The 25,448-nt window shown below is 43.3% G+C and overlaps 1 protein-coding gene and 1 long non-coding RNA gene across 6 annotated transcripts in view; one reads left to right on the forward strand and one right to left on the reverse strand.

Annotated features, from left to right (window-relative positions):
- The window catches only part of HSD17B2 (hydroxysteroid 17-beta dehydrogenase 2), a 64,373-nt gene extending 57,044 nt beyond the window's left edge, over positions 1–7,329 (reverse strand). For 2 of the 3 annotated variants that reach the window (XR_014804808.1, XR_014804809.1), the window contains exon 1: positions 7,009–7,329. Coding sequence is in view for 1 of the 3 variants with exons in the window: in NM_001167649.1 (NP_001161121.1) it covers positions 7,009–7,276 (268 nt within the window). In the remaining 2 variants the exon portion in view is untranslated. 3 annotated transcript variants of the gene reach the window in all.
- The window catches only part of LOC110260906 (uncharacterized), a 39,895-nt gene that overhangs the window by 9,825 nt on the left and 4,622 nt on the right, over positions 1–25,448 (forward strand). The window contains exons 1-2 of one of the 3 annotated variants that reach the window (XR_002344481.2): positions 6,159–6,257; positions 8,029–8,132. The exons of 1 other annotated variant lie outside the window; for it this stretch is intronic. This is a non-coding gene — a long non-coding RNA (uncharacterized LOC110260906). Of the gene's footprint in view, positions 1–6,158; positions 6,258–8,028; positions 8,133–25,448 lie in introns of those variants that run through there. One more of the 3 variants, XR_014805358.1, reaches the window with a different exon arrangement.

A 25,448-nucleotide genomic window follows, 5' to 3' on the forward strand; every position in this document is an offset into this window, starting at 1 on the left:
AAGAGGATGGTGATGGTGGTGAATGGGATGGATGCCAAGGGGCCCTGGATCATCCAAGCCAGACGTGTTCCTCCTTTCCACTCCGTCTCTGCACTAGACTTCCTCGTGCTCCCTGCTTATCTTGGCCCCCATCTAGTCTGGCACCCGGATTTGCTGCCTTCTGTCATTACCAGCTGTCTGTTTATCTCCAATTGGTTCATCACAGTGGAACTATCTGAGCCATCTACCCATTAACCTGGTATCTCTGGCTTTGCTTTAGAACATTTGCCTACATCATGTCCTATCGCATGACACCTCATGAGCTAGTCTAATCCCCAACTCTGAGGGCCCAGCATTGAACCCCCAAATCAGGATGGCAGAGAATAAGGCAAAGGAATAGCTTCTGGAAAGGGTTCATCTTTAAGAGCATAAGGAGAGGACTCTAAAATCTGTGGGGTAATCAAGGTTCACAGTCAGATACAAACAAATGGACAAGGCAGCTTTGGCCGTGAGGGTGTAAGCAAGGATAATCTCTGATTGCTTTTTGAGATAAGAACATTTTTGTACCAGGAACCCTTCTGAAGAGGGCTAAGGACAGAGCCATGGTGGCCACCTAGCAAGAGGGGTAGGAAGAAAGATCTGGAGAAGGCAAAGGATAAAGAAGTGGAGGAGAAGCATGGAAATGTACTATCCTGGAAGGCAAAGGAGACCACGTCAAGTCACAAAATATGGTCAGCAGTGCTGGAGCAGAAGCCAAGCTCTGGGGGCTAGGAGGGCACCTGTGACCTTCAGCAGTCTGGTTCTAGGGGCGGGAGGATTGGGGGGGTGTGACCAGAGGATATTCTGTTTGTGCCACATCCTGGCTAAGCAGAAACATGCTTAGAACCACAGAGCCCTGTCCAGAGCAAGCCACCAGTTAGGCCTCTGTAGAACAATGGGGCCTCCACAGCTCGGCCATGTCACTCTGCCCTTTCTACACAGGTGACCCCAGCGAAAAGAACCAGCAGCGCTAGGTACCTCAGCAAGTGGGCAGATCAGGACAACACCATGTGTCCAGCCAGTGACCACAGAAAGGGGAAGACATTTCACCGGCTTGATTCGTTCACTCATGGCTCACTCTCTCATCAACCTTGTGTTGGGTCTAATGTGCTCTGAGACTGAAGAGGGACATGGTCATAAAAGAGATCAAACAGCTTATGATACATTTGGGGGAACATCATTCCATGAGTATATACACCAACTTAAACACCCCAACTAGAATGACTAATCAAGTCACCATTCAAACTTTTATAAAATGACCCAAGTTGGCAGCACCTTTTTTTATGCCTCTCCGTAGAGCGTTAAGGTTAGACTTAAACTGAATGATAAAAGAGGATATGTGTTCACAAGAAAGAAATCCCATAGACTGACTGCATTATAGACTCACTGAGGACTGTATTGATTCCTGACAATATATACCAATGCCCTCTTTCCTTGCAGCATTAAACATCATTGTACTGCCTGTGTTTTCTCTATCCTCCTTCTCCAAACCTAATCAAGATCTAGTTCTGTTTCCAACTGCCAGTGATTTTTCACCTGCACTGCCTGCCCCGTCACAGCCCTCAAACTCAAACCTGAAGTCAAATGCACCACAGGGCCTCTCTCAGTTATCATCATTTTCAAACATCCTTAGCCCCGTCCATGTGTTTGGCCTTTATAGTCCACTAGTAACTATGCTTTAACACTGATAAAGACAGTTAAGAGCAAGGCTTTGGGTGGCAGACAGGCCTGATCTGGGTTGAGTTCCATCTCTGCTGCTTAGTGGTTCAGGGACTGTGGACACATAGTTTCCTCGTTCACAAGACGTACATTATAAGAGTTGTGGGAATCAAATATAAAATGTATATAAAACTCTGAGTGCAGAAATGTTATGTCCCTCAGTCCCTAGTCCAATGTCAAATGTTTATCCATTTCAAAATTCTAACATTAAATTCAAAGGAGCCCAAATCCTAAGCTGATGCCAATGGTGTTCCATTTGGGAATCTTAATTGGACTATTTAATGAGTCCTGGAAAGGCATCACCATCCACACTGGACACCTCATTTGGAGCATAAGGTAAACACTTCCATATACAACACATTCTTCTTCCGCTCCCTGATCCATCCTCCATTGTACCCACTTTTGAAGATTCCAGTTAAGCATTTATCCAACCCAACAAGTTTTAATGAGTGCTAGCTGTGTGTGTCATAGCTGGTTAACCAATTAGCCTGGAAGACCTTCTTATTTTTCTCTCTAGAAAGCGACTTTTCAATTCCTAATGAGGCCCTTCCTGCACCCAGTACCAGGCTCCACAGTATCCTGGGAATCCTCCTGGAGGCACACACTGTGCCCCATCTCGTGGCTATGGTTAGGTGTGGCCACATCCCTCCCAGGGGAGTGTGAAACCCTCCAGGTGTGTGCCCTGCACACAGTGGATACCAAATCAATAGTTAACCTAGATAAGAAAGACTGGAGGGGCCAGGATGAAAGTCCTGAGGGTGGAAAATCAGAGTTACCTATGCTGCTTCTACCAAGTCCAAAGGGTAGACTAAAAAGGACAGCACACAACCTCGGAAGAAGAGGAAGGAACCCCAGGGGGTGTGGGTCCAAGTCAAGCCAAACTGGGAGCTCAGATCCCAGACCTGACAACATGGCAACTGCATGGTCTTTAATTTTCTTCCCCCGTTGCTCCCGGACAATGCATGGCACATAGCGAGGACTCAATAAAACAGTTGAATAAATGCAATGAGTAGGTGAATGCTTCTTCTTTCCCTTTGTCAGCCTTCTTTTTCTTGTTCTCTTTTTATTCTCCCCTAATCCACTCTTCACCCTCTCCCCCCACCATACCAACAGAAAAATCACCCCTCTCTCTCCTTCCCTCCCTCTCATCTACTAACTCCGGCTATGACTGTGTGTATGTGTATGTGTGCGTGTGTACCGTTTCCAGTGTACAGAGGAGGAAACAAGTCCAAAAGCCTAAAACAGGGTAGTTTCAGAGATCATACTACCAGTAAGAGTTTTGTAGCAGATGTCAGCTGCCCCAGATCCCTTGACCATTTTTTGATGCTCTGATTCATAGAGCACTTCCCTCCCAGCAACCAGAACCTGTGACTTTGTCCACTGGCTGCCCAAGATGTGGGAGTTCTTTTTGACAATAGCCACAGAGAGCCAGAAGTGCCTGGAGCTTAAACCTCCCCTCCTCCCCACCAAAGAGTCCGGGTGTCAGCCCTAAACTAATGATTGACAGGTGTGAGGGTAAGAGTACAGCTCCCTGGCCCACCTGGGGACAGCTCTCACCTGTGACCTCAAATGCCCCCAGATCTGCTCCAGGCACTTAAGTCAACATGGCCCTCAGCAGATGTCCCTTGATGCTGAACTCAGGCTTGGCCTCCTCCACTTCCCTGTCCACCTTCCCTACCTCAGGACCTATGTTCCTTGGAAACCTTCCTAATAAACCGTTTTCACACACATCTTCAACCCAAGCCCTGTCCCTGGAGAATCCACCCTAAGGCAAGGTAATGCAAGATTCAAACCCACGCCTGTCAGACTTCAACATTGCTTTTCACTACGCTGTGCTTGAGATGCTATTGCAACCATGCAGGTCTGCTTGTCAGTAATTTTGGAGTCATTTAAAATATTGAATGGCTGCCCTAACTTCAGGGACCTTGAAGACAAACGTGTTCAAATGCCCTATGCTTGCTTATTTTTTCTTCTTCCTATAATTATATGTCTCAGAGACAAAAGACCTTTATCTTAGCAAAATTAAATATGGGACTCCAAGGAAAAAAAGTTTTTGAATTTGTTCTTGTAATTGTCCTGAATCTGGGTCCACAGTTAGGTAGGCACTAAACTGGACTTTATCTTTTTAATGTGATCTCTTTGGTAAAATTTTTTTTATGTAAGTAATATATTAGAGAAAGTCTAAGAGAAAAGCAGATGCAAGTACTCCAAGCCACCCATTCACTGACTGTGTCCTTCTGGAGCTTTTCCTATTCATGCGGCATGGATGTAGTCTTTTCCAAACACCTGGATCCTCTGAATATTTCCCTTAGTTCAGTTTCCATGTTGCAACACCATCCCATGGTTGTCATTTTTTAAATGCTTGTCCAGTGTTACGTCCAAGGAAATGCCATGATTTGTCAGCATTTCAGGCTTTTTTTTTCTTCCATTGTTAATGACATTTTTTTCTTTCTAACTCGACAATGCTATCACCATTTTGATTGCTTTTGATATTTCACAACTTTGAATACAGCTGTGCTGAGCAAATTTGTGAATGTGCCCTTTTGTTTTGCATCTGTCCTTTTTTTTTTTTTTTTCACATTTCGGATTATTTCTTTAAGAGAAATGTCCAAATCCTGAATTACAGGATAAAGGAATAATATTTACAGTTTTGATGCACACTGCCACATTTCTCTGAGTCTCTCCGTGCACACACTAAAATGTGTCCCAATGCGTAACACAAGCCACCTGAAACAAAGATTACCTCAAGTCCTGATAATTTATTTTTTAAAGAGTTTTGGTCTAACTGTGTGCATTCTTTGAACATGTCCCCATGGAGTACGAAAGTCTTGAAAAGTTCTCTAGATTTATATTGAATCTACAGCATTCCTCATGAAAATGACAAAGAGCCTGCAAAGCATATTTCAGTCACCCTTAATGTATGTAGTTCCTTTCTTAATTCTAAGCTTTCGAATTGCTAAGCATTTCATCGAGGGATTAGTCATTGGGCTCGATTTACCTAATTGAATCAGTCATTCTTCCATGCCACTGAACACAACTCAGGACATTTCAACGACTGATGTGGACTGAGCTGGGTATGTATTTGGTACGTTTCTGCACTCCTACAGCTTCCTAAGCAGAGGGTAAAGAACAGTAACAAGACAAACAAGCAAGAGACAATTCCCATTTTCTCAGTTACCTTGAAATCTGCCAGAGTTTATCCTAAGCTTTTGTATTCTTAACTCTTAGCCTTAGAAGTGCTGCCCCCTGAAATTGGTTTCCTAGCAATATTTGGACCACCAGGAGATCATGCCATTAGTGCCAACCACAGCATCATAATTAATTTTTTGTGTGTGTGTGTGTGTTTTTTTTTTTTTTTTTTTTTTTTTTTTTTGTCTTTTGTCCTTTTAGTACCGTGCCTCCGGCATATTGGAGGTTCCCAGGCTGGGGGTCTAATCAGAGCTACTGCTGCTGGCCTACACCACAGCCACAGCAACGCCAGATCCGAGCCACGTCTGCAAACTACACCACAGCTCAGAGCAACGCCGGATCCTTAACCCACTGAGCAAAGCCAGGGATTGAACCCGCAACCTCATGGTTCTTAGTCGGATTTGTTTTCACTGCGCCACGACGGGAACTCCATTTTTTTTTTTTTACCATGCTTAATTGTTCTGTCTTCTTTCGTGCAAGTGAAAAAGTACAAAACATCAATTTGACCTGGAATTACTCTGGAGACATGGGTGCTTGCTACTACCCTCGGAACAGAAAACTGCATGTTGTTGGTATAGCTTTTCACCCACCCAGCCCCAGAGAATTCAAGTGAAACATTGGAAAACCCAGACAGTCTTCTGGATGCCTAATTCCAGGTGATATCAGACATTCACGTAAACAAACATCCCATGGATCCACTGAATTTTCTATCTTTGAACTGTTTGGGTCCTTTTCTTTTTTTTTTTCATTGAAGAAATTTGTTTTCCGCAGCACTTCAGAACAGCAGCAAGCGCCAACTTGCATCTCGTTTTAAGAGAGAATTTCACTATTGAGTTAAAGTAAAAGGCAAGAGAGACGAGTCACTTTCCAATCCATTTCTCAGGGAATTGGGAAACCCCCTGATTTATTTCCATCCACACTCGCTGTTTGCCTTCTCTCCTGAAGGTCAAGGCCTGCGGGTTGGGGTGGGTGATAACCTCCCTGCAAACGATTCTGCATTTGATGTACTAACCCTGGCAGGACGTTCTGGGTTAGGCTAACACAGGGTAGTCCTAATTAAAGCCCTATCCAAGCTCAAACTTCACAACCAAACAAACCAGTTTTACAACACACGGGAATATAATTTCGCTTCACACTTGCAGCGGAAAAAGAAACACAAAGGAAGGAAAAAGCTGGCAGCTCAGCCCACAAGCAGCCGCCTTCTGTACACACTACCAGCTTGATCCAATTAGGAAACATTAGCGGTCCGGTGACAGATCTGAAAACAAAGGTTCAGAGGAGACACAAGAGTCCTGAAAGCAGTTGGGGAAATCACAAAATCTCCAGCCCAGGTGAGTTTCTTTGATATTTAAAAAAATGAAGCAATTATAAGGAGGACTCTTGGCCTCAGAGTTCCCATCGTGGCGCAGTGGTTAACGAATCCGACTGGGAACCATGAGGTTGCCGGTTCGGTCCCTGCCCTTGCTCAGTGGGTTAAGGACCCGGCATTGCCGTGACCTGTGGTGTAGGTTGCAGACGCGGCTCGGATCCCTAGTTGCTGTGGCTCTGGCGTAGGCCGGTGGCTACAGCTCCGATTCGACCCCTAGCCTGGGAATCTCCATATGCCGCGGGAGCGGCCCAAGAAATAGCAAAAAGACAAAAAAAAAAAGAGGACTTGGCCTCATCAGCTGTTTTTTTTGCACATTTAAGGAATAAGAGCCCAAGTCTAGAACATAGCCTGGTATTAATCTCAGGATGAAATTTGGTTTAAGCTTTAAAACAAAACCAAAACAACAACAACAACAAAACCGTATGGAACTTTCTTAGTTGCAAACAAACCGCGCAGGCATATTTGTATATATCCGGGGAAATTAACAACATCTGAGGCTTAGGTTTGAGTCCCCTTCCCCTGTCCCTCCCACCACCAGCCCCTCCAAGCGCACATCCTAAAGAAAGCAAACCAAAACAGGGTAGTGAAAGGCACTGGGGAGGGGCTGCATGCCAAGCAGTTTCTTTTTTCAACGGAATTTGAAAAAAATCCCACTAAGGCTCAAGCCCTGCTGAGTCCTGCGCTGAGTGAGAACCGCAATGCCGCCCGCTTACCTGTGATCAGCACCGCCTTTTGATCCACAGGTAAAAACTCTTGGCCAGAAAAGTAAGCATACATGAGAAAACATGACAGGGAGAAGAGGATCAAGCCCCAGAAGAGAGAGAGGCTGAGCAGGCAAGCCCCTCCCCAGAGGCCAGCCAGGCAGACCATCTTTCTGCCCTCCTGCCTGTGGTTCTTCTTGAGTTTGCAAAGAATTACTGCTCCCAGCACTGCCGTGACAGTCAGGCAGAGCCACCCTGTCTCAGAGAAGAACGTGCCCATTCTCAGATTCTCCCTGCACCTCTCCGTGCTCAGGGCCAGCAAGTCAAGTGGGCAAAGGCAGGCTGGAGGCAGCGGGGGTTATATGAACCAGGAGGCAAGGAGGGAGGGGGAGAAAACAGCCCTGGCTCACTTTCAATGAGCATGAATTAAGCATACTCCTACAGCCACATATTTCCTGGTGGGTAATTTAAACCAGTCTGCAGTTTAATGTAAATACCAGAGCACTTCCTATTTGGTTGCTCCCCCTCTACACCCACTGCACACATGACACATACGAACCCATAACAAACACGCATTATTTTTTTAATGACCTCTGGAGAGATAACAGGTTGGGTAATAATTGACAGAATTCAATCTATGTGAACAGTGAATAACAAAACCTCTCACACACAGGAAATCTCTTCTCCGGGAGGCTGTGTTTGCCTGCCTGTTGAGCCCTTTTCCTGACTCACGGGCGGGTGCGTGTGCATGGGTGTGTGTGTCCGTGTGTAAATTCAGGCATCCAGTTTGGAAGGTCAGCTCTGGAAGGAGAAGGCGTCACGGATTTTGTCCTTGACAACCGGACTTTTGCCGCCTCCCACCAGAATCAGCCTGAAGGGTTAGATGCAGAGAGAGTACAGAAGTGAGGGAAGAGATGCTTGGCAGATGGGAAGCGCTCCGGTTCTACCAAAGGAAGGATGTGCCCGGGAGAAATAACGTAATGATGAGAATATGAATAATGGTCACTATCTCTTGGTACTTTTTCATGCCAGCAACCATGTCCAGCCGAGACTGTATTCTCTGCCAGGCTCTGCTCCAGACACTGGCTCTCAACAGTCTTCATGCGCAGTCTCTTTGAACTCTGTGTCCCTATCAGGTAGGTCCTATTATTGTAGCAGTTTTACAGGCGAGGAAACTGAGGCACAGAGACGTTAAGAGACTTGCCCAAGATCACACAGAAGTAGAGACAAGCAGCCTTGTTTCCAAAAGACGGCCTGCCTTAGGCAAAAAAATAAAAGACAATTAGTACAGGCGTTCCTGCTGTGGTACATGGGGTTAAGGATCTGGTGATGTCTCTGAGGTGGCTCTGGTTCGATCCCCAGGCTGGGAACTTACATATGCCCCGAGAGCAGCCCCCCGCCTCCCCAAAACTTAGTACATTATGCACTCACTCTTCCTTACTTCAAAAGCCTCATTTGAACCATGACATATTTCAAGGTGGATGTTATTATGCACATTTTACAGAAAGGAAAACAGGCTAGAAGAGGATAACTTACTTACATGAGAGTGGTGGGTCCTGACCCACCCTCATGACCTAATGGGCTCAAAAGTCAGCACCCGGAAGCCTCATCTTACTGACCAGCAGTGACAAGGGCGACAGCCCCAAGAGGGCGCTGTCGGGCACCCGGCTGAGAGGGAGGGATGCAGAATCCCGAGGAAGGCTCGTGCTGGCCTATCTGGAGAGGCCAGAGGAGTTCTCCCTCTGAGGGCAGCTGCCCCTATTCTAATCCAGTCTTGGCTCCTGCCACTCACTAACTAGGTTGTCTTGGGCGGGTCCTTCATCTCCCTAAGATCCCATCTCCCCAGCTTTAAAGTAATAAAATTGCCAAGGCAAGGTCCCAAGCACATCCTGCCCCACACGCCAGAAGGAGCCTCGTAAATGCTGGCCGTGTGTGTCTTTCAACCAAGAAAGGAAGAATGAGACGAAGAAAACCAGGCTCCCAGTGGCATACAGACTTGTCCCAAACTATGGCTGCACATGCTGAGGGGTGGGAGGTGGAGGGGAGAGGACTCTGATTATGGATGACAGGAGGTGGCAGCCGCTTATCACATAAGAAGGTGGCACTTCAGAACAGGGAGTCAGGAAAACTGGTTTCTGGCCTCGGGTGCGCCTGAGGTGAACCATGCCCTGGGCCAGCTCACCTGGAAAGGGGTGTGTGGAGAGAGGGCTATAGGAGAACAGAATTTCTGACCCTTAGCCCTAAGCTCCCTGGCCCAGAGCCAGCAGCATCTCCCCACCTGAGGAGTCCATGTGGCTGGGAGGGCAGACAGGAGGTGCCACTGCCCCACTGAGACCTCCTCGATAGCTTTGTCATCACCCCTTGCAGTCCCGCAGCACACTGAGGGCCACGCTCTATCTTCCTGGTGATGAGCCCCTCACAGGTGAGCTGGCCCAGGGCAGTGGTTCACCTCAGGCACACCTGTCTCAGGTGGTGGTCCTTCAGGGTCCTCGTGGCCTTCTCAGCCAGGAGGATTCAGCTGGGCTAGCTCTGGTGTCAGATGGCTTCTAGGTGAGGATGCTGGACAGGTATGGCTCTCTGTGCCCGGGCGCCCTCGGCACTTTGTCAGCAGCTCCCACGCAGGGGATGGAGCCAGACACCCATGTAGGTGTCCTGATGGGGCATGCCTGCCAGAGACGGAGCAAACTTTCTCCTGATGGCAATTCATGTAGCTTCCCAACTGCTCAGCCCTGGGGCTCCCAGAGAGAGGGCAGAAGCTGATGTGACATGGGAGTCTAGGTAAGGCTGTGATGAACATAGGGGTGCACATACCTTTTTGAATTATTTTTGTCCAGATACAGGCCCAGGAATGGGACGGCTGATGCATATGGCAACTCCAACTCCATTTTTAGTTCTTTGAGGAATCTCCATAGTGTTTTCCTGAGTCGCTGCACCAACTTACAGTCCCACCAACAGTATAGGAGGGAAAACCATGAGCTTTAAGACCTCATAGATCTGAGTTTGAGTCCTGACTCTGCCAACTTAGTAGCTGGGAGGCATTGGGCAAGTAACTTGCCCTTCCTGAGACTCAGCCTCCTCCTCTGAAGGAAGGTGGATTATGGAGGAAACCAACTGGCAACACAGACAAGGAGTTTCAGAAGGTCCAGGTGAGAACTTGCCCAATCCCATCCTATCTGAATATCCTCATTCAGATTGAGGACTTCAGGGTCCCGGTCCCTCTAAGGGCTACTCTGCCTCTGAATGAAGACCTCCTCCACCTGTCCGAGCTGAACTGAGTCTCCTTTTAGTCCCCATCATTCTGTCCTAGAGCTATCCTTGAGACCATCATTGCTTGGCCCATGTCCCATTTCTGGCAAGCTCTTGCTTTGCTTCTTAAGGAGAAGGAGCCAATTAGATTGATTCATTCTTGCTAATGATGCCAGTGAGTCAACTTGTTGCTTCCTTCTGCCAGTGGAGGTGCAATTTTGAAGGTGCCTTCTCAAGATAAGGTATCTTACCCTAAAGAGGATTTCTCAGCCCCGGAGGGAAAAGATACTGAGACGCCTGGAATGTATACTTTCTTAGAACCCATGGCTCTTGGGTTTACAGGGAATTTTTAGAAGTGACTTCCCATCTAAAAGAAGGATTCTCTCTGTAACATCCCCACCAAGTGGTCATCTCATCTATTGCCAGTACATCTCTTACAACAGGCCTGGCAAGGTCTCCGAAGCTGACTTTCCAGTTCAGGGCAGCTGGAATTATTAGAAAGATCTCCTCTAGACTAAGCTTGGTCATGTCATTTGCCCTTCCTTTCCCATGCGAAGTCACACAGACCAATTTACCCCCTATTTTGTTCAGATATTCGAAGACTGCTAGCACGTCTCCTCTCCTCCAGATGGATGGTCCTCAGTTCCCTTGCTTGCCCCTTATATGTGGTAGAATATGGAGTATATGGTGCTAAGTGCCTGAAGCAACCACATTTTAAAGAGCCCAAGTATTTAAAAAGTCATGTTGTTGCAATAACTGAAGAATACAGTGTTATGGTGACAACATGATTCATTAAGAAGAGAATGACTATGTATTGATGTCAGCATGACCCAAACTTCAAGATTTGGTCAGGGTGGTGCAAGTCGTAACAGATCATCTCACGGACATCATGGTGGTCTTTCCGATAGCACAAGTTTTGTTACGATTTTCAAGCCTTTGGATGATACTTAATGTTTTAGGCAAAGAGATGTAATTGTGCAGTTATATACCTAGTCTCTATTTCAGAGATTGGGAGGGGAAAAGGACCAAGAGAAGACAACCATATGTTGGGGTTGCATCATTCTTTTTTGTCACTGAAATATTGTGGGGTGAAAATGTCTAAATCATTCATTCCATACGGATCAGGTCTCAATTTATTGAATAGGGTTTCAAGGATCCTTAGCAGCCTGGCCTTTCTTAAAATGGAATCCAAGTACTTACTTACTTCTCCTTCAAAAGGTTAGGCCCGGAAGAGGTCACCAAATTTTCAGTACAATGCAAATAGCACAGAATAGAGCAAGATTATCACCTCCCCTATCCCTGAAGTTATATCTTTATTTATATGTCCAAAGACCCATTTGCTCTTTTGACAGTAGTGTCCTATGATATACTCCCATTCTGTTTGCTATCAAGTAAAATTTCACTTTTTGTGGGAGTTTTCTTATCATTAAATTTTTTTGTTGTAAAATATAATACATGTGGAGAAACTGTTTAAAATATAAATGTAAGTAAATAGCCAGGAGTCCATATGATATAGATAAATGGTTGAATAAATAAATAAGGAAAGACAAATCTCCCATGCAGAAAATTTCCAAACAATTTATGTAGCTATACTCATTCAAGAAGGTGAAACCTAACTCACACTTAAGGAATATGGGCTACACATAGTGACTTCCTTCCAAAGAGCAGAGAATGGAAACTGAGAAAGAAAGTAACTTGACCTAGAGAAAACTGACGGACTCCATCTCAGCCAGGTGATCACGGTCAGCATCACCAGTGATAAGTCATGTGATGAAAATGGCTCTGTTATCATTGCAGAACATTCTACAAAACACCCAACCAGCACTCTTCAGAACTGTCAAGATCATCAGAAAATAAGCAACTTCTCACAACTTAGAATAGATTTACAAGGAGATCCTGCTGAATAGCATTGAGAACTTTGTCTAGATACTCATGTTGCAACAGAACAAAGGGTGGGGGAAAAATGTAATTGTAATGTATACATGTAAGGATAACCTGACCCCCTTGCTGTACAGTGGGAAAATAAAAAAATTATTAAAAAAAAAAAAAGAAAAGAAGCAACTTCTAAGAAATGGTCACAGCCAAGAGAAGCCTAATGAGACATGACAAGTAAATGTGATGTGGGATCTTGGATAGGACCCTGGGACAGAAACAGAACGAGAATATCAGGTAAAAGGTATGGACTCCAGTAATAATAATGTACCAGTATTGGCTCATTAGTTGTGACAAACACTCCACAGTAATAGAAGATGATGATAGTGGGGAAAAGTGGGCACACATATAAAGAACTCTATACTATGGTCATAGTTTTTCTGTTAATCTAAAAGTTTATCAAAATATACAGTAAGTATAAATGTAACTATTAATAGATTATATCAAATGATGATATATATTATAATAAATATATTTTTATAATAATTGATGTGCCTATAGTTATAAATATATCTTTTTTTTTTTTTTTTTTTTTTTTGCTTTTAGGGCTGCACCCACGGCACATGGAGGTTCCCAGGCTAGGGGTCCAATTGGAGCTATAGCTACCACAGCCACAGCAACTCCAGATCTGAGCCGTGTCTGCGACCTACACCGTAGCTCACAGCAACGCTGGATCCTTAACCCACTGAGTGAGTCCGGGGATCGAACCCACAACCTCATGGTTCCTAGTAGGATTCCTTTTCACTGTGCCAATGATAGGAACTCCTTAAATATATCTATTTAAATAAGCTTTTTATCTTAGAGTAGATTTAGAGGAAATTATGAAGAGTACAAAATTTTATTTATGTATACACATACACATATAGTGTATATATAAGCATTTATAGTGGTATATTATGTAGCAAGTATTATATAATATAAAATTTTATGTATTATATAACATGATAAGGTAATTTATAATTTTATATATTATAAAATATGTATCTCCCAACAAATGAGAAATAAACTGTAACACCTCCTTGGTCAAGAAGAACATTTTTAGAAACCCCCAAAAACCTTTCTCATGGCCCCTCTCAGTCACTGTTCTGTCTTTCTTAAAAGTAAGCACTCTCCTCAGTTTTAACACTATCATTTAGTTGTGCCTGTTTTTTAAAATGGTATGTAAATGTAGTGGTACAGTAATTAATATTCAGCTTTATCACTCAGCACTGTGTGGATTCATTCTTACTGTGTGAGTGATTCATTTTCATTGCAGAAACCAGGGGTCGACAAGCTGTAGCCTAAAGGATAAATCTGGCCTATTACATGTTTTTGTAAATGAAGTTTTTTGGAATACAGCCAAGCTCATTTATTTACTTATTTCTGTGGTTGCTTTTCTGCTACAATGGCAAAGTTTAGTAGCTGAGAAAGAGATCACGAGACCTGCAAAGCCGAAAACACTATCTTGCTTTTTTTTTTTTTTTTTTTTTTTTGCTTTTTAGGGCCACACCTGCAGTATATGGAGGTTCCCAGGCTAGGGGTCCAATTGGAGCTACAGCTGCTGACCTACACCACAGCCACAGCAACACAGGATCCGGGCTGCACCTGTGACCTACGCCACAGCTCACGGCAATGCTGGATCCTTAACCCACTGAGTAAGGCCAGGGATTGAACCTGCAACCTCATGGTTCCTAGTTGGATTCATTTCCACCGCCCTACAACAGAAACTCCAACACTATCTTGTTCTTTACATAAACATGTTGCCAACCTTTGCTGTAGAGCATTGGACTGCATAAATATACTGCTATTAACTTGTCCTTTCTGTCAAAGGGAAACTGAGTTTTTCACATTACTGGCTATCATGAATAATGCTGCTAGCAATGTCTCTTGAGGCACATGCATATCCATTGCTCTTGAATATATCCAGTGGAGTGGAATTGTGAGATCCATAGGCTGTGCATACATTCAAATTTTGCGCTGATTACCTTCAAAATGGCTGCACCAATTCACAGCAGATTATGAGAATTCCAACTGTTTTACCTCCTTCTCCAAGTTTGTCATGATCAGTCTTGATCAGTCTTCCTAGTTTTAGCTGTTCTGACAGGTTTGTAATAGGATCTAAATGAGTTTTCACTTACATTTCTCTGATGACTAATAACTCCGAGCACCTTTTCCTATGTTTATTAGCCATGTGATATGCTCTTTGTGAGATGCCTCCACTGAGTTGCTTCTCTATTTTTCTGACTTCTTTAGATGGACAGTTTTTAAACCTTTTTCTTTCTAAACTATACACACTTTAAGGCTATACAGTATTTTCTAAGTATATCTAAGCTGCATCTCCCATGCTCAATATGTGCTCTTTTCATTACTGTTCACTGAAAAATACTTTACGATTTCCATTGGTATTTGTTATTTGTTCCATGAGTTATTTAGAGGTGTATTCTGTAACTTCCAAACACACGGGTAATTGTAGTGATCTTTTTATTGCATTTCTAGGTTAATTTTACTCCAATCCCAAACCATATTATGTTATTGCATATGACTGCCGTCCTCTGAAGTATCCTGAGTCTTGCTCTATGGCCCTCATCATAAGTCAATTTCTGTAAATATTCACATGTGCTTAAAAAGAATGTGTCTACTACTGTTGGTTCCATTCTTCCACGCGTGTTCATTCAATAGTTTCCATCCCTGTAGTTTCCCTTTTGCTGCCTTCTTATATTTCAGATATGTCTCTTCAAACTACTACTTATTAGGGTACTTTTAAAAATTAAGCCAGTGTAATAACTGTTGTCTCTTAATCAAATAATTTAGTTCATTTACATTAAACACGAGTGTTGATATATTTCATTTAAGCCATCTTTTTACTGTTGACTATTTTAATCCCATCTAGTCTATACTATTTTTCTTCTACTTTTTGACTTCTTTCAAATGGATTACTTTCTGTTAGTGTCTCTTCCATTCTTCTCCCTCCTCACATTGACAGTCTTTTTAATTCTTTTTATAATTACTTATGAGGTTTATCAAAGTCCACCATGGCTTCGTACTTTGGCTCCTTTCCTGCCTAATGCAGGACCTTTGAACAGTCTGACACCGTTCCATCCTTCCTGACTTAAATGCTAGTATTGTCATAAATGTTTTGTTATCCAGCTATGTCACATCCCAGGTAACATTACTGTATTTGTTTTATACAGCCAGTGTTCAGTCAATTTGCCCATAAAGTCATGACCCTTTTGTGGCTTCTCATTCCTTTCCGTAGCTCTGCATTTACTCCTGATGTAATTTTTCTTTGGTATTTCCTTTAGCATGGGTGCTGGTGAGGAAATCTCTGCATTTGTCCTTCTGAAAATGTCTTCATTTCACCATTTTTGAAGGATTTTTTTTTTTAAACTGGCTGTAGAATTTCTACTGGGCTGTTGTTTCCTTTCCGCCTTTTGATCCCTTTGAGGAGATATGTTTCCTATTTTATCTGGCTCTATTTGATAAGCCCTCAGCAAGAGGGCTGATCCTAATTACCTGGTCTGCCATTACCAGGAGCAAAGTTCCTGAGTCCTTTTTATACCTTCTGGCAAGGCTCAGCTCTCCTTGTCTTCGTAAGATCTATTATTTATGTAAAAGTGGAAGTCTTGTTAAACTTTATGTAGTTAATATTGGGTCCCCTGTTCTAGCCTCCTGGCTACATGTCATGGGAAAAATCTACATGTGTCTTGGATAGCTTCATCTAAGTGCTGAAGCAAGACATTTAATAAGGCATTCATTCATTCATCACATGTTTATAGAGTTCCTACTATGTGCCAGATGCTGTTCTAAGACTAGAACAGTGAATAAAATGGTTTGGTTCATGCCCTCTGAGAGATCAAATTCTAATTAGGGAGACAGACCAGTAAATAGCTAATGATAATACAGCTATGAGAGAGGTAACACTGGAAATCAATTTCTCAAGTTGACATTGAAAATCATCTGACAATTCTTTATCTTGCCAACAGTGATATCAAAAGTGACCTTGCCACATCCCTTGCTGAAATCCAAAGTCGGTATGTTTATTCATTCCACCAATTAGCAGAGCAATTCTTTTTTTTTTTTTTTTTTTTTTTCTTGACTTTTTGCCATTTCTTGGGCCGCTCCCGCGGCATATGGAGGTTCCCAGGCTAGGGGTCTAATCAGAGCTGTAGCCACCGGCCTATGCCAGAACCATAGCAACACAGGCCAGAACCATAGCAACACAGGATCCGATCCGCATCTGCGACTTACACCACAGCTCACGGCAACGCCGGATCGTTAATCCACTGAGCAAGGGCAGGGATCGAACCTGCAACCTCATGGTTCCTAGTCGGATTCGTTAACCACTGCGCCATGACAGGAACTCCTGCAGAGCAATTCTAATCTGACATTTATTTACTGATCAGGCATGTTTATTCCTTTACCCAAACTGCTCTTTTTATAAGACCCATGATAAGAATCTAATTCCCTCTTCTGATCCATGGTTTTCAGAAGACAGTTTCTTTTCCTTTTTGAAAAAGACAAAAACTAGGAGTGTAGGGCTTTCAAAACTCAGAAGAATTTCTCAGGGTAATTAATCAATGAATGAAACAAAAAGATACAAAATATTATATCAGAAGCCACAGACATGGGGGGAGTGATAAAAATGTGGGGTTATTAAAATGCATTTGAATCTAAGAGATCAGCAACTCAAAATGACCTGACATAATAATATATGTACATGCATACCTAGTAAACTACAAACCAAAAATCTATAACACATAAGACACAGAAAAAAAAGAAAAGTTTCCAAAAATAACACTAAAAATAGTCATCAAATAAGAAAATAACAAAAGAAGACAGGAACAAAAAAAAAAAAACTACCAAAAAAAAAAACACCTCAAACAGTTAACAAAACGGTGATAACTACATACCTATCAATAATTTCTTTAAATGCTCCAGTGAAAAAACATAGAGTGGCTGAATGGATACAAAAATAAGACCCGTATATATGCTGCCTGTAAGAGACCCACTTCAGACCTGAAGACACACACAAACTGAAAGTGAGGGAACAGAAAAAGATATTCTGTGAGAATGTAAATGAGAAAACTGAGGTAGCAATACTTACATCAGACAAAATAACTTTAAAACAAAGACTGCAACAAGAGACAAAGAAGCACATCACAAAATGATTAAGGGATCAATCCAAGAAGAAGATATAACAACTGTAAATATACATGCACACCAGTGTTCACTGCAGCATTATTTATAATAGCCAAAATATGGAATCAACCCAAATGCCCATCAACAGATGAATGGATAAAGAAGACATGATAGAGAGAGAGAGAGAGAGAGAATGGAATATTACTCAGTCATAAAAAATATTGAAGACTGATATTTTGCCATTTGCAACAAGAGGGATGCCCCTAGAGGGTACTGTGCTCAGTAAAACAGGTCAGACAGAGACAGACAAATACTGTATGATTTCACTTATATGTGGAATGTAAAAAAAAAAAAAAGATCAAATGGAACAAAACAAAAACAGGGTCATAGAAAGAGAGAACAAACAGGTGGTTGCCAGAGGAGAGGGAAATGCAGGGAGGAAAGAAATAGGTGAAAGAGATTAAGAGGTACAAACTTTCAGTTGCAAAATAAATGAGTCATTGGGTATGAAATGTGCAGTGTGAGGAATATAGCTAATAATTATGTAATAGCTCTGTGTGGTGACATATTGTAACTGGACCTCTTGGGGCAATCATTTTGAAATGTATAGACATGCTGACCACCAGGTTGTGTAAAAGGAACTGACATAGTGTTACAGTCCATTATACTTCAAAAACGAAGAAACAAAGAAACTCATAGAAAAAGAGATCAGATTTGTGTTTACCAGAGGTGGATGGGGGGAGGGCAAATTGGATGAAGGGTCAGAAGGTTAAAAACTCTCAGTTGTGGGCGTTTCCACTGTGGTTCAGTGGTTAACAAATCCGACTAGGAACCATGGGGTTGCGGGTTCGATGCCTGGCCTCGCTCAGCGGGTTAGGGATCCGGCGTTGCCGTGAGCTGTGGTGTGGGTTGCAGACGCGGCTCGGATCCTGCGTTGCTGTGGCTCTGGCGTAGGCTGGCGGCTACAGCTCCGATTTGACCCCTAGCCTGGGAACCTCCATATGCCGAGGGAGCGGCCCAAGAAAATGGCAAAAAGACAAACAACAAAAACTTTCAGTTGTGAAATAAATAAGGACTAGGGATATAATGCACAATGTGATAAATAAAATTAAAACAGCTCTATGTTACATACAAAGATTGTTAAGAAAGTCCAAAGGGTTCTCATAACGAAAATTTGTTTCTATTTCTTTGACTTTGATCTGTACGAGATGATGGATGTTCATTCACTGAATTTACTATGACACTCATTTCATGATGTCACATCATTGTGCTCTGCACCTGAAACGTATATAGTGCTCTATGTCAATTACACCGCAATAAAACTAGAAGAAAAAATATTTAATCCATGACTATGCCCATTGCATCAAGGTTGTTCGTAGGTAAAATCCAAAGCTGGATCTCAGCTTCATAAAACGAAAGTATCCTATCTTTAAGGTTAGTAAGATTGTATTATATTTTTATTTGTTAGGCTGCAAAAACAATTCCTGTGTAATTTTCCTACAAAACCTTTGCTGTCATTCCAGCTGATAATTTTCCTGGGACTGTAACTAAGTAATTGGACTGCAACTTAATAAGAAAATTGCTTAGATGAGTCGTTCCCAAATTATGCCTTGTAGACCAGTAAACTGTTTTTAAAAAGAAAAAGATACACATGGAGTCACCAATTTTTTGCCAAGTGAATTAAGAAATCAACTACTGACAGTCTATACAAGAAAAGATATTTTAACCCTGAAAAGATGGACAGTCTCAGAATAAAGTGTGGTCTCATACTGAGTAATTTTAACTTTATGAGAAACTTTCTCTGTTGCCCTCCTTTTTCAGTATCACCCCACAAAAGTCAAAACTTGGTCACCTACTGGCAGCACACAATGGATTGCTACTTGGAACCAAAATATGAGGCCTGAGAATGGAAAAAGTCCTGCTCTTAAGACAACAGAATTTCATGCTCAAGAGATGTGGGGAACAAGTTATGTATTCTGTGGATAGGACACAGTATGTGAAATTCCAATATTTTTATCCCTGCTCTTGTTTGGGGATGCGTTCCTTTCTCAACTCTTAGCACTGACCACAGCAAGGGGCAATAAACAGCAAGCACCAAAAAGCAAAAAGCCAAGTATAAGCGCACACACACACACACACACACACACACACACACATCATTTAAGTTCAATATGTATGTTTAAGCAGATGACAAGGTAGTTCTCCTGCCAGGGAGGTTTATAATCTCAATAATAGATTTAAATATTTCTCTGCCACCCTGATGGTAATTTTGGTTTTCTGAACACAGAGATTTTTTGTTTGGCCATGCCCAGGGCATGTGAAGTTCCTGGGCCAGGGGTCGAACCCGCGCCACAGTTGCAGCTGCGCCACCACTAGGATCCTAACCTGCTACACCACAAGGGAATTTACCACACAGATTTATAATCTGAATATTCCTAAATCTTTGGCCTCTCTCATAAGGCTAGAGCCCTAATGCATCATAAAGAACTCTACATTATCCCTGAGGATGTGGGGGGATTTACATTTCTCATAAAGCTTTTCCTGCCACCAGCAGGTCTAGGGAGATCTGATTCCTACTAGCAGTCAGTTCCCTTGGACCCCAGCCCTTCCTTCAGGCTGCTGCGTGAACTCTGAGCTCAGAGACTTCTCTTCACACAACAGAACCAGCACCACATTTGTTCTCAGCGAAAAGCTGAGTTGGGACAGCCTGCATGCACTAGTGTGCCCCACTAGGACATCAAGGCTCTTTTGTATAGCCTTCCATCTCCCTGGAAGCTGCAGGGTGGAAGATGGCCACTAGGGGGCGGCACAAGGAATACCAGAGCGTTGATGGCTCACCATCAGGGACAGTGAAACTCCTTGGCCCTGCCTGGCCCTGGAGCGTTTTCTCAGGCTGACCCTTCTCAGGACTCTACAGTCTGCTTCCAACACTTGTGTGCTAATGAAATAATTAAGTGGAATAGCAACTGGTAAGACAAAGGGAAGTTTAGCTGTCTTGGTTGAAGCCAAAGTGAGGTATGAACTGTTGCCAGGCCTGGTTTCCCATCACCCCTGAAGCACCCCCAAGGCACTGCCTCAGACCCAAGGGCTCTTGGACCCATGACCAGATGATCACTGATTTAATCTCAACTTGCAGTGAGGAACCCGTGTGAGAGAGAGGGGTAACACTTGACTGGGGTCATACAGACAATGAGCATCAGCATTTGGTATATAACCTGGGCTGCTGCTGTGTGTGTGCAAACAAGCACATGTCTGTGGGGGTATATGTGTGTAGGTGTGAATATATTTGACTGTCTGTATGTACAATTGTGTGTCTGTGGGGGTATATGTGTGTAGGTGTGAATATATTTGACTGTACAATTGTGTGTCTCTGGGCATAAGTGTGTGCATGCATGTGTATATATGTGTGGGTGTGTGTGATTATGTGTATGTGCACATGTGTGTGGGTTTGTATATATGTGAGAGTGTATATGGTATGTGGGGAGGTGTCTCAGTGTGTACGTGTGTGTGCCTGCGTTGTGTATGTGGAGGGCTGATGGGGTTCCATCCTGTTCCATTACAGCTCTTCAGCCCCCTAAGCATCTCCGTGGGCTCTGTAGTCTGTAGATTGGAGGTAATAGTAATATTTCCCTCAGTGGATTCTTAGGGGGATCATGTGAACTCAGTGCTGGTTAAGCATTTAGTGCAATGTCAGGTCCAAAGTGCTCGTGCAATAATGGTTGACTTCGGGGAGTTCCCTGATGGTCTAGTGGTTAGGATTCTGTGCTTTCACCTCTGCAGCTGGAATTCAATCCCTGATCCAGGAACTGAGATCCCACATCAAGCCACTGCGCACTGCAGCTACAGGAAAAAAAATGCTTGACTGGTTGACTTCTGAAGTCTCAACTTTACTAGTGGGTCAGAAGGCCATCCTGACGTTCATTTTCTTTATCTTTTCTTTATCCGTGGAGACCATACACAAGCCATCTTTGCCTTTATGAGCCACTTACGACCATAAATCTAATAATGAATCAGTGAGGGTGGAGTGGGATGGGCAACTAAGATTAAACAATAACAGACTGATGCAATAATTGGTTTTTGTCTATTTCATGGTTCATCAAGTATTTATTAAATGTACATTCCATGCCAGTAATTAGAAATGCGGACCCCTCCTTGTCCCGGAGGAACTCAGGTGTGAGTAAAGGAGTGAGTGAACTCATGGAACCATTGTTCTTGCCTCCCACGCATTGTGTATCAGAACAATGATATTAGTAAAGGATCAGCTTGAAAGATCCCTAAGTTCTATCTTGATTTACCTACTTGGAGACCAACAAGGGGTCTCCAGCTCTCATGAATACATTAAGGGATCAACCCCCAAATATTTCTGCCCGTGGATCTACCCATCTCTCTCTCTTCTTCTTCTTCTCCCTCTGAAATGTCTTGAAAAGTCTATATCCCCTGCCTCCGCTTCCTTTCCTCACTCTCAGAAAGGGCTAGAGTGTGAGAATTCTCCCCTGAGTGGGGGAGGGTGATGGTAGGAACACCTTGCTCTCACTGGGCTGAATGTTTGGCCAGCTCCTTCCTGCAGCATCAGGGAGGCTGTGAGTCCCCTTCCATGTTGATCAGCCAAGCCAGAGCAACCACGCCATCGAAGCAGTGATGACAATGGAACTTCCGGTAGCAGTTATTAAATACGGTCTAGAGAAAATGCCTACTTTTCACTGGTCCAGGGTGAGATGGTGATCATCAGCAAGGACCACGTGCTGAGGTTTCACAAGATGGAATCCCTTTAACTTCAAGGATTATCTTTGGAGCTTATGGCCTTCCTCTCTTTGGGGCATTAAACTATCTATTCGTGTATGAAATGGTGGTGATATCACAGTTTGGTGGTGGTTTCTGTTCTGATGCCCTTACGTGGCAAAATTAAAAGTTGGCAAACCTATGTGTTTCCCCAGATTTTGATCTGAAATCTCACCCGTGTTCAAAATTCAAAAATGTGGGAGTCCCACCAGCATACAGCATGGTGGATCCGAGTAAGAAAAACCTTGGGGAGAAATCTACCTCTGCTACTTTCTTGACTACGTGAACTGCTCTCCCTTCTCTGAGCCATGTGCTGCTCACCAATAGTGGGATAATAATTTGTACCTAATATTGGTTACAAAGACAGTTTATGCAAATGGCCTGCCATGTCAGAATTCTCGATGGCAGCCATTGTCACAAGAATCTTTTCAGCCTCAACAAAAAGTTCTGCAATCTAATTCTGTTGGTATCTGTCGCTCCTTCTTGGGACTTAGAGATTAAGAAATGGGAGCTTCAGGGAGTTCCCGTTGTGGCTCAGCAGAAACGAATCTGACTAGCATCCATGAGGACACAGGTTCGATCCCTGGCCTCGCTCCGTGGGTTAAGAATCCAGCATTGCTGTGGCTGTGGCGTAGGCCGGCAGCTACAGCTCCTATTGGACCCCTAGCCTGGGAACCTCCATATGCCACGGGTGTGGCCCTAAAAAGACAAATGACAAAAAAAAGAAAAAGAAAAAAAGAAAGAAAAGAAATAGGAGCTTCAGGCAACCAATGCAGTTTGGTGTGACTTCTCTCTTTCAGTCATGGCCCCAGGCTGTCGCAGAAGGCAACATGCTGGCATCTGTATCTCCAGAAGGGAGATTAAACCTAGGATGAGTCTATTAGAAAGAAGACATTGCAAAATTCGGAAGCACAGCTGAATACCAAAAGTAAATTACACCATAAGCCAGATGTTTCGGCAAACTCTTTTCCGTCTTTTTTGCCTGGAGGAAAAGTTTTAGTTCATAAAGAAAACAATGAGCAGAAATTGCTATCACAGAATTGTTCACGGTTATTTAAAATGAGAGCATTTGAAAATAATCAAAGATGCGCACAGTGATTTATAGAGAAAGTTGTTCACTTCAGTGTTATTTATCGCATGTTAAATGCAGAAACATCCTAAATGGCTTACCATAAAGGATTTGTTATATAAATTACGGTACTTTTATTTGATGAACTGCTATATAGCCATTAAAAATCATGTTGTTGGAGAATATTTAATGACTTGAGAAAACGTTTGCAATATTTTCTGAGCAAGGAGAGCAGGTTACAAAGTAGAATACATAATCTGATCATATGTTATGTCCTTATAAACCAGCTATCAGCTGGAACTTTGTAAGCTTTGGGATCCAGATAAGATTGGCTCGTGGAGTTCTCCGTTAGGGCACAGCGGAAATGAATCCAGCTAGTATCCATGAGGATGCAGGTTTGATCCCTGGTCTCTCTCAGTGGGTCAGCAATCGGGCATTACCATGAGTTGTGGTGTAGGTCACAGACGCAGCTTGGATCCTGCGTTGCTGTGGCTGTGGCATAGGCCAGCTGCTGTAGCCCCTATTGGACCCCTAGCCTGGGAACTTCCATATGCCATGGGTGTGGCCCTGAAAAAAAAAAAAAAAAGAAAAAAAGACTGGCTCAAATTCCTAATCCCACAGCCTGCATAGATAAAAGCCTCACCAAGATTTCTTCAAGATCCCAGGGACCTACCTTCTCATAGTTCCTTCTGCTTCTTGTAATTCACTGCTTCTCTCTACAATTCTGAACTCATTGTGAAACTCAACTTCTCTTTTCTCTTTGCAAAACCAAACTTAAAGCAGTCAAGTCAACTTTATTGGTGTTCTTGCTACCTTTAGTGGCTTTGGAGTTTTGGAGGGAGAGGAGGGAACTCTACTTACTAACAGAGGGCCTGTATGTCTTCCCAGTCACCATCACCGACCTCAGAGATGCTTCTTTGAGAGTCTCTCACTCTCTCTTAACCCCCTCCACTTCCACCTTCCCCTGTTGTTCCCCAGATGCAAACGTCTCCTTCCTCTATTGTGCAGAGCTCTCAGCTCCCAGTTCACTCCAGTGGCCCAATTTACATGTTCCAGACTTGCTCCACTGTCAGCCGTCCCCATCTCAGGGAGGGCAACACTGTCCATCTGAATGTGCAACATACAAGCCTTGACTCAAATCTTTGAACCAACCCACCACCAATCCATCAAGGAGTCTTGCTCGCTCTACTTTCGGAACATATCCCTTGCCTGACGACTCCACTGGTACTAACCTGGTCCAAGCTGCCATCACCTGCTGCCTGGAGGACAGCAACAGCCTCCTAATAAGTCCCTCTGATCCCACCCTGGTCTCCCTGCAGTCTGTTCTCAACTCAGGACCAGAGAAATCCTTTCATCATCTTAGTCTTATCACATCACTCAACTGCTGAAAACCTGGCAAGGTCTCCCCATCTCACCCAGAGTAAAAGCCAAAATCCGTAAGTGGCTCCAAGCCTGGAAGAACCGGCTCCAGGAGCTCTTGATCTCTGACTTCTAGCCTCTTCTTTGTTCCATTCTAATCCCAAGGACCTCCTTTGTCACATCCTGCTCCCACAGGCACAGCTCTGCCTTGGAGTCTTGTTTTGGCTCTTCCTTCTTCCTGGAACACACTTATCCACTTACTTCATCCCCTCATCTTCTGTAATTCCTCCTTGGAGATTTCCTGCTCAGTGCACCCTGCTCCCACCTCCTTCCCACTCACTGTGCTCTAAATTTTCCCATGAAAATAACCTAAGTAACAAATTCATGACAACAATAGAGGCTACAATCTATCTATCTACCAAAAAAAACGAAGCAGTTGTCTTGACCTTGCTGTGATGTTTATTCAAACTGAAATGTGAAGTCACATTTCTTCCAACAGATGATCATTAAATATAATTTGAGGAGTATAACTCAGAAAGAATTCAAATACTTGAATCTACCCAAATGATTTCACCATGGCCAACGATTTTTCCAGTTGTATGATGAATATTTGCCATAAATTGAATGAGGTAAATCTTCAGTTACAAAGCTATTTTAAAATATATATAAGACATGGGGTAGGATTAAAGTATTTTATCAAAAATGTTGCACTCGCAATATTGTATCTGTATTGAAATTGTGAGAATTAACATACGTCTTTTCTATCAAAGGAAGTCTGGGTTACTCCACTTTGTTCCTGCTTCTTCTGAGACACCCTCCTCCCCCCTCCTCTTTCCCTCTTCTCCCAGTAACAATTTGTTTCAAATTAGCCAACAGAGTAGAATGTGCACCCTGACCTGACCAATGGAAGGGGACAGATATACCACCTGTGTTAGGGACAAAGGGGGGG

This window comes from Sus scrofa, chromosome 6, assembly GCF_054392235.1.
Source record: "Sus scrofa isolate SSC_HxYL_T2T_F1_AM1 chromosome 6, Sscrofa_HxYL_maternal_Yorkshire_Landrace_v2.0, whole genome shotgun sequence".
In the NCBI taxonomy this organism is placed as follows: domain Eukaryota; kingdom Metazoa; phylum Chordata; class Mammalia; order Artiodactyla; family Suidae; genus Sus; species Sus scrofa.